We start from the raw sequence: 13,755 nt of genomic DNA, 5'->3' as shown, positions 1-13,755 counted from the left end.
CACACAAATGCATATGCACACACATTGTAATATTGTAGGTTTGTAAATGTAATGTTGTGAATTTGTGGTTGTAGAGTAGTAATGTGGTGATGTCTTGCATATGATGTATTTTTTTGTTTGTGATGTAGGCTGTTGCGTTATGTTATATAATTGTTTTAATCCTGTTTGGACCCCAGGAAGAGTATCTGCTGCCTTGGCAGTATCTGCTGCCTTGGCAGTATCTGCTGCCTTGGCAGTATCTGCTGCCTTGGCAGTATCTGCTGCCTTGGCAGTATCTGCTGCCTTGGCAGTATCTAATGGGGATCCTAATAAATTAAAATAAAAACAAATAAAAAATTGGGAGGAAAGGGGGTTCAGTGGACGATGTCAGCTTAGTAACATTTAAAAAAATGTTTGGAATGTATATTGTAGCCAAACACATTTTTTGGTATGAGTGTTTGCGAGATAGCGTGACGGCCGTCTGCACTCCTATCTGACGTGAGACAATGAGTTAACATGTAATGTGTTTAGACAGAGAGGAAGAGGCAAAGCGAGAGGGTTTACTCCAGCCAAAATCTGCCCACGATAAGCAGACCAATAAGCAGATCGCCTGCCTTTCCCACCTTTGGGACAATGACTCCGATTGTTAGGGCGGCTCGAGACCAGACGATCTCGTCATTATATACCGTATCTTTGGTTTACATCAAGTGATCGCTGGAGACCAGCTGTCTGCAGTACTATTTGTCAAACAAACATCCAGCATATTTGCATTGTGTTTTGTTTGCACTGTTTGGCCCCGGAGCGTGAGGCGCTTTTTGCCATATACTGTATGTTGCCAGTCCCTCTCACAACTTCCTCTGCTATTTTGAAGTCTGGTTGCCATATCTGTTTGGACTGATATCACCTCCTATAATTTTAGTGACCTGACTTCAATGTAAGGTTAATAGCTAAAGCACAAACCAGACTGGCTTCCAGGTACTGTATTTGATAGCCACTTTGTGGCTCTAACCCTAAACCTGTTGTATGTGTCACTGTTCCCAGATCTGTCCCCCCAGCAGAGCTGCTGGGCTATGAGGAGAGGGGAGGTCCTCTAGGCTGTGCCCAGGTCAGACTGGGCCTGAAGTACGAGGTGAAAGACAAGCGTTTCACCGTGTTAGTCATGCAGCTCTCCAACTGCAGCGCCCTCACCCCGCTGCCCAACCACAAAATGTATGTAGCAAAGTTATCTTTTCTCTTTGCTTTAGGAGTGAATGACTGTCATTACTTGTTATGTCAAACAAACACCTCTCAGATGACTGTCTGAGCATACAATGCATTTTCCACATTTGATTATGTTACAGCCTTATTCTCATCAATCGACACACACAACCCTATAATGACAAAGCAATAACATGTTTTTAGAAATTAACAAAAAAAACTATCACATTTACGTAAGTATTCAGATCCTTTACTCAGTCATTTGAAGCACCTTTAACAGTGATTACAGCCTCGAGTCTTCTTGGGTATGACGCCATAAGTTTGGCATGCCTGTATATGGGGAGTTTCTCCCATTCTGCTCTGCAGATCAAAACAAAATGAAATCAAATTTATTTATATAGCCCTTCTTACATCAGCTGATATCTCAAAGTGCTGTACAGAAACCCAGCCTAAAACCCCAAACATCAAGCAATGCAGGTGTAGAAGCATGGTGGCTAGGAAAAACTCTGTAGAAAGGCTAAAACCTAGGAAGAAACCTAGAGAGGAACCAGGCTATGAGGGGTGGCCGGTCCTCTTCTGGCTGTGCCGGGTGGAGATTATAACAGAACATGGCCCAGATGTTCAAATGTTCATAAATGACCATCATGGTCAAATGATAATAATCACAGTAGTTGTTGAGGGTGCAGCAAGTCAGCATAGCAGATCCTCTCAAGCTCTGTCAGGTTGGAAGTGGAGCGTCGCTACACAGCTATTTTCAGGTCTCTCCAGGAGAGCTGTTCGATCGGGTTCAAATCCAGGCTCTGGCCTGTCCACTCAAGGACATTCAGAGACTTATCCCCAAGCCACATTGTCTTGACTGTTGGAAGATGAACCTTTGCCCCAGTCTGAGGTCCTGAGCGATCTGGAGCAGGTTTCCATCAAGGATCTCTCTGTAATTTGCTCTGTTAATCTTTGCCTCGATCCTGACTAGTTTTCCTGTCCCTGCTGCTGAAAAACATCCTCACAGCGTGATGCTGCCACCACCATGCTTCACCATGGGGATAGTGACCGGTTTCCTCCAGATGTGACGCTTGGCATTCAGGCTAAAGAGTTCAATCTTGGTTTCATCAGACCAGACAATCTTGTTTCTCATGGTCTGCCAAAAGGCACCTAAAGGACTCTCTAACTCCAAGCGGGCTGTCATGTGCCTTTTTAATGAGAATGGTTCTGTCTGTCCACTCTACCATACATGCCTGATTTGGTGGAGTGCTGCAGAGGTGGTTGTCCTTCTGTAAGGTTCTACCATCTCCACAGAGTAACTCTGGAGCTCTTGTCAGTGTGAAAATCAGGTTCTTGGTCACCTCCCTGACCAAGGCCCTTCTCCCCCGATTGCTCAGTTTGGCCAGGTGGCCACCTCTAGGAAGAGTCTTGGTGGTTCCAAACGTATTCCATTTAAGTATGATGGAGGCCAGTGTGTTCTTGGGGACCTTCAATGCTGAAGAAATGCTTTGTGGTACCTTTCCCCAGATCTGTGCCACGAACACAATCCTGCCTCGGAGCTCTACGGACAATTTGTTCGACCTCATGGCCTGGTTTTTGCTCTGACATACACTGTCAACTGAGATCTTTTTATAGACAGGTGTGTGCTTTTCCAAATCATGTCCAATCAATTGAATTTACCACAGGTGGACTCCAATCATGTTGTAGAAACATCTCAAGGATGATCAATGGACACAGGATGCACCGGCGCTCAATTTCGAGTCTCATAGCAAAGGGTCTGAATACTTATGTGAATAAGGTTTTTCAGTTTTTATTTGCTAAAATTTCTTATCTTGTTTTTGCTTTGTCATTATGGGGTATTGTGTGAAGGTTGATAAGGAAAAGGTTTTATTTAATCGATTTTAGAATAAGGCTGTAATGGAACAAAATGTGGAGAAAGTCTAGGGGCTGAATACTTCTGAATGCACTATATGCTGTCTGTACCCACTTTTCTCATTTAAGTCGCTGTGTTTGTATTGAAAGTACTGTCATTTGTTCTTCACGTTACACCCAACTGTGTGCACATTGTCTAGATGTTTAACTGTGCTTCCCTGCCGTAGGTACATCCGTGTGGCTGTCCTCCCCTGCTCTGAGACCACCCGCTGCCTTTTCCGGACGCGTGGCTCTCTCCCCCAGGACGCCGTGGAGGTCAACGAAGTCTTCGGCATCCAGATGGCCCACAATGTTCTGCGGCAGAAGACCCTGAGGGTGGACGTGTGCCACACAAGCTCATCTGGCCGCGAGGAGTGTCTGGTGAGTTTAACGACACACATTTTGTAAGTTAGCGTCAACAAAACAAATAGTCCTTAACACCAGAACACCCATATACAGTAGAACCACTGCCACCCATGGTGGTGTATTTGCAATGTGTACATCAAAATCCCAATGTACACCTTTTAAGCTTAAACACCTGTTGTTATTGAATCACATGACAGTGGTGTATTGCCATAAGTGAGCCTAAGTGGATTTTTGTCCCTCTGACACTCCGTACTGTGTCTCATGCATGAAGTCTGTTACATCGGTGTATAACATCCTTCAGTAAACCACCTTTTAACTCTTATAATGTCTCCCTGCTTCTCCCTCCTCTCCTCTGGGCAGGCTGGTTCTCAGATAAGCCTGGCTGATGTCAACACCTCTGGGGAGAGATGTGTCATGTGCTACAACCTCCTGGGCTACTCCTTCATGCCCCAAATCAATAGCAAGGACAAAGAGACCGGGACGGCTACACAGTCTGAAAGGGTAACACAGACCTTCATTCGTCATGTATAACAATAGGCTGCATTTCAAAATGTACTGGCTCTGTTGTTTTAAATCTGTATGTAGACGTGTTACATAAATGTTCTTTCATTTATTAACATACTGTATGTATCTTATGAATGCATATAATAGATGAGTAACTGTTTTTGGTGTGTTCCAGAGCTCTGTCCCTACCACAGAGAGAGTAGCAGGCAGTCTGGAGGGTGCACCAGAGGAGGATGAATGGTGAGCTCTCCCTACGTTAACAACAGCACCTTTATGCCTTTATTCTCCCATCTTCTCGTCTGTCCTCCTCCCCCTTTCAACCTCTATGGAGGACAGGCCATTCTTCCATTCTTGTCTCAAACACACACACACACACACACACACACACACATCCGGAATCCCACCCTGCAGGTTCAAAACCACAATGACAGTGCTTGAATTTCTGATACACTCCCCCCTTTTCCCCCCTCTCCCATCTATCTCTCCCGTGGGAATAAGCTAAGACGTTAAGTGGCGATTTCGAAAGCCCAGTGGCGTACTAACCACCTCTCCACTCCCACACCCCCTCACGGGTAGAATCCGATAGATGAATAACTCACAGGTTTCTCCCTCACTGTCCACCTGATAGTGTTTCAACCCTCCACAGGCACAGTGAAGTACTGGAAGGAGATGTATTTGAAGACGAGGGAGACAACCATGTAGAGGGGCCTGAAGAGGAGGAGTTGTATCCCGAGAGCAGTCAATGGGAGGGAGAGAAGGTGGTGGCCAAACCTACTCAAACAGGAACTATGACTGAGAGGGTAAGTGGGGACACTAACTATACAATATGCATAAATTAATGCAATTTTATTTGACATTAATTAATTTGTTTTTAATTACAGAGGATGTTAATGGGAGGTATTTGAGTAAAAACATGTTAATTTGGTTCAAACTCCACAGTTCGACAAACTCCTTAATATGCAGACTCAAAACGTGCTCAACAGTTCTACGACATGACTGTGAATGGCATGATCACAGTTGTAACAGTAACTGAACAAAACAGTAAATCTGTAAGCCAAGCTTGACTCTGTGAAATGACTGATCTCGTGCTCTGTCCCCAGGTGAACAAGGAGACAAGTACCGGCCTCAAACACCACCATGCCGCCTCCTCAGTGGTCCGGCCCAAGGAGCATCGACTCCGCGATGTTCCCCAGCAGAACCCCTTTATCCGGGGAAACACCATAATCCGCTCCAAGACCTTCTCCCCTGGGCCCCAGAGCCAGTACATCTGTCGTGTGAGCAAACACACTCCTCATGGACATATTTAGTACTTATCTAGAATATGCTAAGGCATATCTATACTAGATATAGATTTTACATTAGTACATACTGTATCTACTCTCAAACTTAATAAAATGCATAGCCTAATTTTTTTAAATTGTACTTATTATACACTACATGACCAAAAGTATGTGGACACCTGCTCGTCAGACATCTCATTACAAAATCATGGGCATTAATATGGAGTTGGTCCCCCCTGTGCTGCTATAACAGTCTCCACTCTTCTGGGAAGGCTTTCCACTAGATGTTGGAACATTGCTGCGGGGACTTGCTTCTATTCAGCCATGAGCATTAGTGAGGTTGGGCACTGATGTTGGGCGATTAGGCCTGGCTCGCAGTCCGCATTCCAATTCAAAGATGGGGTTGAGGTCAGGGCTCTGTGCAGGCCAGTCATTGCACACCAATATAGACAAACCATTTCAGTATGGACCTCGCTTTGCGCACGGGGGGCTTGTCATGCTCAAACAGGAAAGGGCTTTCCCCATACTGTTGCCACAAAGATGGAAGCACAGAATTGTCTATAATGTCATTGTATGCTGTAGCATTAAGATTTCCCTTCACTGGAACTAAGGGGCCCGAACCATGAAAAACAGCCTCAGACCATTATTCCTCCTCCGCCAAACTTTACAGTTGGCACTAGGCATTGGGGCAGGTAGCGTTCGCCTGGCATCCACCAAAGCCAGATTCGTTCGTTGGACTTCCAAATGGTGAAGTGTGATTCATCACTTCAGAGATCACGTTTCCACTGCTCCAGAGTCTAATGGCGGCGAGCTGTACACCACTCCAGCCAACGCTTGGCATTGCACATGGCGATTTTAGGCTTGTGTGCGGCTGCTCGGCCATGGAAACCCATTTAATCAAGCTCCCGATGAACAGTTTTTGTGCTGACTTTGCTTCCAGAGGCAGTTTGGAACTCTGTGGTGAGTGTTGCAACCACGGACAGGTGATTTTTACGCGCTTCAGCACTCAGCAGTCCTGTTCTGTGAGCTTGTGTGACCTACCACTTTGCGACTGAGCCGTTGTTGCTCCTAGATGTTTCCACTTTACAATAACAGCACTTACAATTGACCCGGGCAGCTTTAGCAGGGCAGACATTTGACGAACTGACTTGCCGGAAAGGTGACGGTGTCACGTTGCAAGTCATTGAGCTCTTCGGTAAGGTCATTCTACTGTCAATGTTTGTGTATGGAGATTGCATGGCTGAAATAGCCAAATCCACTCATTTGAAGGAGTGTCTACATACTTTTGTGTATACAGTGTAAGTTGATCTGGATAAGATTAAAAAATACAGTTCACTTTGACTACTGTTGAGTTTAGCTTTGCAATACATCTTTAACCCAACAAAAGCTGTTATTTTTGCTGTTCTCGTTCTAACTTTCAAATTTTTGTTGGTTTTTGCCTTTCTACTATGTGAACATCAGATTAACCGCAGTGACAGCGACAGCTCCACTCTGTCTAAGAAGTCTCCATTCGTCAGGAATGCATCGGAGAGACGCAGCATGCGCATGAAAAAGGTAGAAACTACCCACTTAGATCGTATCCATCCGGTCATTGATCCTATCATTCTATATTTCTACGTCGTATAAATACCCACTTCATCATATCGATCATTCTATATTACTATTATATAAACCACTCACTTCGTACCTATCCTACCATGGTGATACTTTCTAGCGTTCTATATTTCTATGCTATAAATACCCATTTAACTTTAATTTTCTGTCTGTTTGCCAAGGTTCTCAGTATAACAAGCACGTTTTCTTTTTCAGTCTCTATTTATTCCAGTGCTTTGCTCTGTTCTCACTGTTCTGGCTCTTGACAGTCTAATAGTGCAGTCAAGTCTCAAGCTGTGGCCCCATTTATTAGATACACTCAGACGTTCATTTACGTTATGGTTCCATAAACCAGAGGCTCAGCCTTCAGTAAAAGTGAGTCTTCATATTTAATGGCTGGTTGAATTGTTAATGTGGCCTGACATTCTCTGGCCTCTATTAATCCTGGGACCAGGAGTGATCTATGTCCAGGACAGATCTGTCTGTTAGTTAGGAGAGGAAAGGGGAGGGGGCCACTGGGAAATAGCTGCTCTGTCTCCTTGTACCTTCCTATGTGTGTTAGGAAGAGAAAGATGTGTGTTTATGTCTGAGAGTGTAATGTATCAATCATAAACTCACCGTTTCCATCTCCCCCCCCCCCCCCCCCCAGCCCCCGGTGCCGGTGCGGGGCCTGGACGGGCTGCTCCGGACCAGTCTGGACCTGGAGCTTGACCTGCAGGTGTCCAGGACTCGTCACACGCGGCTGTCCCAGGAGCTTCGTGTCCTCAGGGAGCTGAAGGAGCAGCTGGAGAGAGCCCGGCAGCAAGGCACCAGAGACCTCCCCACCTGGGTGCAGGACGACGAGCGCTTCCGTCTGCTGCTCAGACAGGCTGAGAAACAGGTGGGAGAGGGAGAGATACTGACCCCCGCAACAATCGGTCTGTCACCAATACGTTTTCGGGTGGTTCCAGAATTGCAACCTCTAGTGCAGTAGTGCACTATACTGGGATAGGTTACCTTTTCAGACAGACATTGAGACCAGTAGGAGTCTCTCACCTAGTAGTTATATAAACTCAGCAAAAAAAGAAACGTCCTCTCACTGTCAACTGCGTTTATTTTCAGCAAACTTAACATGTGTAAATATTTGTATGAACATAACAAGATTCAACAACTGAGGCATAAACTGAACAAGTTCCACAGACATGTGACTAACATAAATTGAATAATGTGTCACTGAACAAAAGGGGGTGTTCAAAATCAAAAGTAACAGTCAGTATCTGGTGTGGCCACCAGCTATATTCAGTACTATTACCTATTGCGGACAGTCTGAGCACTGATGGAGGGATTGTGCGTTCCTTGTGTAACTCGGGCAGTTGTTGTTGCTATCCTGTACCTGTCCCACAGGTGTGATGTACCGATCCTGTGCAGGTGTTGTTACACGTGGTCTGTCACTGCGAAGACGATCAGCTGTCCGTCCTGTCTCCCTGTAGCGCTGTCTTAGGCGTCTCTCAGTACGGACATTGCAATTTATTGCCCTGGCCACATCTCCAGTCCTCATGCCTCCTTGCAGCATGCCTAAGGCACATTCACGCAGATGAGCAGGGAAAAGGGGCATCTTTCTTTTGGTATTTTTCAGAGTCCGTAGGAAGGCCTCTTTCGTGTCCTAAGTTTTCATAACTGTGACCTTAATAGCTTACGGTCTGTAAGCTGTTAGTATCTTAACGACTGTTCCACCACTGCATGTTCATTCATTGTTTATGGTTCATTGAACAAACCGTGTTTAAACCCTTTACAATGAAGATCTGTGAAGTTATTTGGATTTTTATGAATCATCTTTGAAAGACAGGGTCCTGAAAAAGGGATGTTTCTTTTTTTGACGAGTTTATTAGATTTTATTATACATTGTTGTTCCCAATACACATCTGTGAAATATTAAGCGGGTTTAAATGCTGTTCTAGCTGTTGACTGGCCATGAGGTGTTGTTTAAGCCTATTTTCCAGCTTCTCTCTAAGCATCTGTGTGGTGTGGTGTTGTCTGCAGACCCGTGAGGAGCAGCTGCAGGAGCAGAGGGTGGAGAAGATGATGCGCGCTGCGGCCAAGGACGTCCACAAGATCCGAGGCCAGAGCAGGAAAGAGGTGCCAGAGGTCCAGTCCTTCAGGTCAGTACAGTAGAATGCATTACAGAACAGCAACAGTGCAGTGTAACATACCTCCCGTAAGAGAAGTTGATCCATTAAGCCATATCTTGTTCCCCATGTATTGGATGAATGTCAATGTGTAAATTTGTTTTTAGCTTCTCTCACCAGGTCTCATTAGGTCCAGTTGAATGAAGCACAATTTGTGGTCCATTCCATTTGTATGCCAGTTAGTCTAGGAATGTAAGATGACAGGGAATTCTGAGTGGGGAAAATGGCTGTGATGTGGACTGGGATTGATTGACCCTGGCTCTGAAGTGACTGAAAGAAGTTTGCCTCAGTGAACACGTAGTCAGTGCTTGACTTGGGCTGTAATAGGGCCGGTAATCATGTTGGGTAGCGGTAATACTTATGTTTAGGTGCAGGAGCTCCACAATACTTTTGAGATGATATTCCATAAGGGAGCTCAAGCAGTAGAACATTTGAGGTGCCAGTACTCAGCCCCGGTAAGCTCCTGCCTAAGTCAAGCACTGCACATAGCCCACCATTCCAAATAAAAATCTGTTCTGTTCACCGTATAGAAGGGGAGGTTCGTTGTGTTTTTAGGCTCATGTGAAGATGGAAACTCTTCTGATTTCAGAGAGAAGATGGCCTTCTTCACTCGTGCAAAGATCAACATCCCCGATCTGCCTGCTGACGACGTGTAGCGCATTTCAAGTATTCCACAGTCTGAACTGCTGTTTCCAAGGAGATGACTCTGACACAGACTTCTGGTGGTAAAATGAAGAATGGAGAATAATAATGTATAGAAAAACTGTCACATTTTTTGAACTTTTTTTTAGTTTTTATCTCAGTTACTCATCTGTACAGTTTTTGTTATTAGCACCTAGCAACATGCATTCTTTTCTCCACTCTGTAGCATTATTTTACTGTTACTAATAAGTGGATGTTGGTAGCTACCTTTAAATGTTTTACGGTAAAATCGTCATTCCAATACAACACCGGTGCTTTCTGTGTGAAATATGAAAAGATAGAGACGACAAATGCTGTTATTTTCATTAGCCAGGACCACTTACTTGCTGTAATCTAAGATGTGAATATAGACCCACAGAGGTACTTTACTTCAACATGATTTATAGCACAACACATCTACAAAATCAACATTCTGATTGAATGATGGTGTACTTTGACCGGATGAGTGGTTGGTTGTAGAGTATATTGTAACCGGCTGTCTGTCCCTAGTGGCATTGTGTTGTCTTATTACTGCACACTGTCTACTGTGTATGTATTACCAGTCAGGTCATCTATACTGTACATGGCTCTTGTAGTGACTCTCACTGGTGCGCACACTATCTCTCAGCATTGTGTAAGAACTGCACTAACTCTCTCTAATACTCAGGTAGTTTATCGGATAGTTTGTGCACTTTTATAATAGGAATCTAAAAAAGAGTGAAGGGGTTGAAGAAGTGGGAGGAGTGCTCTTCTCTGGGCAGGATTGATTGTTGAATCACCGTTTAACGAAGCACATTATGATTGTGAAACAAAAGAAGTGCATTTTATGAAGGTCATTCATTTGCATTTGATGAAGATCATTGCCGACGATAAACTCCACATTTATTGTATGAGTCAAAACCCAAGTGAAGTGATCCAAAAATCATGGAGCAACTGAGAACTCCCAAGTATACTGAACAAAAATATAAATGCAACAGGGTGCTGAGATGGGTGGGCCCTGGGAGGGCATAGGCCTACCCACTTGGGAACCATGCCCAGCCAATCAGAATGAGTCGTCGTCCCCCCCCCCCCCCCCCCACGAAATAATTTTATTACAGACTGAAATACACCTCAGTTTCATCAGCTGTCTGACTGGCTGGTCTCAGATGATCCCGCAGGTGAAGGAGCCGGATGTGGAGGTCATGGGCTGACGTGGTTGTGAGGCCGGTTGGGAATACTGCGAAATTCTCTAGAACGACGGAGGCGGCTTATGATAGGAAATTCTGACAACCGCTCTGGTGGACATTCCTGCAGTCAGCATGCACATTGCACGCCCCCTCAACTTGAGACATATGTGGCATTGTGTTTTGTGTGACAAAACTGCACATTTTAGTGGCCTTTTATTGTACCAGGCACAAGGTGCACCTTTGTAATGATCCGGCTGTTTAACCAGCTTCTTGATATGCTACACCTGTCAGGTGGATGGATTATCGTGGCAAAGGAGAGATACTGCATGGCGAGTTGTCACATCAATGACCACAGGAGTTGGCAAGACAGCACTAACAGGTTTGGAACCAGGCTACACTACTAGTACCATATGGAGCTGCTTAAACCAGACATGTTGCACTCTCTCTCTGTTAGGAGACCTCACAAAGTCCTACACGGTGCCTTGCAAAACTGGCTTTCAACACTGCTCTCGATGTGTCAGTGGTAGTGTCGGGAGCACATATCTGGCTCTGTGTAGCGAATGATTACGTCTGTCATCGTCAGAGGCGACTCGTAGTGTCTGTGTTTAATGAAATGTGATGAAGTGAAACGTGTTAGTGGATCAACAGGCAGTACAGGGAGAAATGAGAGCTGTTTATAACTAGGCCACTGGAACCTACAGGGTGGGTGATCTAGATCAGAACAGTCAGCTTGCTCCCCACATTCCCTGTAAACACTTGGATGGCATTTGAGATGATAGAGATGTGTTGGATGAGAGTTTGGAGGGGTGATCATAAGGGGACATATACATTGGCAAGGGCCCCTGTTCACATATTCAATGCAGATGCAAATGTCTGTGGAGTGTTTTGGATTTAGCTTTTTAACAAATCCTACTCACACAGGCCTTTTTTTGGTGTTGACCAAGCATGATTGTGATACCAATTATAAATGGCCTGAATTACATTCTACTCATATTGGAGAAGCCAGAACTGCAACCTTATTTTCTACAGAAACATAGCTAGCTTCTTTCCCTCTCAATGGAAAACTGTTTAACACCATATATACGTAGCACCCTAAGACCTGATGTAGTCAGAGACAATATAAAGCTCAATTCAACTCTTGGCTAATACCACTGTGGTAATGTAGAGATTTGCCCAATCCACAACAGGCTGGATGACAATGAAACAAACAGGTTCATGCTAATTGAATTTGGCCATAGAATGAGCACAATGACTCTAAAGGTCGAGAGGAGTCAGTGGAATGAATCACATTCCCTTCCTCAGCTGAATGGTCCTCCAATGAAATCACTTTCAGTGTTGATGACACCAGAGTGGCCCAGCAACTGAATTTATGTAATGGCACATGACCTTTGTTGGATTTGAATGGGCATGAATTGGCTCTAACATTCTGCAAATGATGAGCAGAACTCACTGGTGTCCAGTGTCCCACCCCAGTTGACATTGCCTTGTAGTTTGATGAATACATTGCATGTTTCATACTCTGTGAATAAAATGATACCCTGATTTGAACATCAGAAAGGATTTTTCTACTCTACCCCATACTAATAATGTTAGATTAGATCGTGTTTCATTCCTACTCTACTTTTTTAATCTACCCTTTCCTTACTGGTTGTCTTTTGCCTTGATGTGCACTATTTTCATAAACTTGAGCTTTAGCTAGTGATAAAGAATGTTTCTTGGGTTATTGTGATACTCCTGTCTTTTATCGCTAAGTTGTAATTTTGTTTTCTCAATTTCACTTTTCTGTTAAATGGTGTAGGCAGTCACACAGGCACACACCGTCTTAGTCACCCAACTGGATATAATATGGGTTGCTTTCTTGCACACTCTATAGGTTAGTGTGATATCGTTATAACCTCTTTGTCATACACAATTAGCTAGACACCCCTTGCAAATTGAATACAAACACAGTTTAATTTACTTAAATATAATGTTACAAATATGTTGTTTTTTCTCCTTTGGACCATTTCCATTTTTTTTAGAATATTAAACTGTACAATGTTGCACTTCACTACTGTAAAGGAAAGCCACTGTTGACGGCACAACAATCTATTCTACTGGAATCGGACATGAACTGTATACTGTGAATGGATCCTTTGGAGAGTGCTGTTTAGATGAAATCTGATTTTAACTGGAGTTGAAAATGTGGTCACCATCCAAGAAGAGAACACTACTTTTTGTTGCCTAAAATAATGTGTATTGTTTGCAGTTGAATGTGAACTGTTTACTTAAAAAGAAATCACAATTTACTCCAGTGTAGAGAGAGGGAAGAGAGGTCTTACATTAGGACTTCTGATTGGATTACACTATGTCTGGATGGAACAGTACTATGTGATTAACTGAAGCTAGTCACGATTGACTAAAGGCTCAAATGTACTTTTCTCTAACACCACCCGGCATATATATTGTAGAAAAGTCCATTTCATCAGAAACAAATTATGTAGTAGGTCTTGCTTCGAGTAATCAAAAAAATCATGTCAGAAACTGATGCTGGTCATGAATGATTTGTTGTCTTGTAGGTTGTGATATAATTCTTGTTTTTGAAGTTCAAGTGCATTTTCGTTTATTATTATTTGCTCTGTTGTATTAAGGATGGCAATGATACTGGGATGTGTATAGAGATTGTTTGAGAAATACAGCATGTATTTATTGCACTTTGTGATTTGGGTGTGCTGTTTTGTTTCCTTTCTCATAAGACTCCTGAAAGCTGTGAATTGTATTATGGACACTACTGTCAACCAGATTTGTAAATATTTCACCAGCACAAAAAAAAATGTTTTTTAGTTTCACAAATAAAAATACGTTCTTTTGTTCTACTATTGCCTGTGCTTTCCCCTCTTTTGTGTATCTGTGGTTTATTTAATGTCAATGAAACGCGTTTGCAGAGCACTGAAT

At 43.7% G+C, this 13,755-nt stretch overlaps 1 protein-coding gene across 1 annotated transcript in view; it reads left to right on the top strand.

Moving 5' to 3' along the window:
• LOC135548630 (protein KIBRA-like) overlaps positions 1–13,676 on the top strand; it is a 47,167-nt gene extending 33,491 nt beyond the window's left edge. Inside the window, exons 13-22 of the mRNA XM_064978435.1 lie at positions 1,021–1,188; positions 3,255–3,447; positions 3,793–3,933; positions 4,112–4,176; positions 4,583–4,736; positions 5,037–5,210; positions 6,678–6,770; positions 7,459–7,689; positions 8,829–8,947; positions 9,564–13,676. Coding sequence (XP_064834507.1) covers positions 1,021–1,188; positions 3,255–3,447; positions 3,793–3,933; positions 4,112–4,176; positions 4,583–4,736; positions 5,037–5,210; positions 6,678–6,770; positions 7,459–7,689; positions 8,829–8,947; positions 9,564–9,630 — 1,405 coding nt within the window. The 3' untranslated portion in view covers positions 9,631–13,676. The remainder of the gene's footprint in view (positions 1–1,020; positions 1,189–3,254; positions 3,448–3,792; positions 3,934–4,111; positions 4,177–4,582; positions 4,737–5,036; positions 5,211–6,677; positions 6,771–7,458; positions 7,690–8,828; positions 8,948–9,563) is intronic.
• The last annotated feature ends 79 nt before the right edge of the window (positions 13,677–13,755 follow it).

The sequence above is a fragment of the Oncorhynchus masou genome, chromosome 11, assembly GCF_036934945.1.
Source record: "Oncorhynchus masou masou isolate Uvic2021 chromosome 11, UVic_Omas_1.1, whole genome shotgun sequence".
NCBI classification, from domain to species: Eukaryota; Metazoa; Chordata; class Actinopteri; order Salmoniformes; family Salmonidae; genus Oncorhynchus; species Oncorhynchus masou.
Note: the sequence above shows the minus strand (reverse complement) of the source record. Positions and strands in the feature narration are given on the sequence as shown.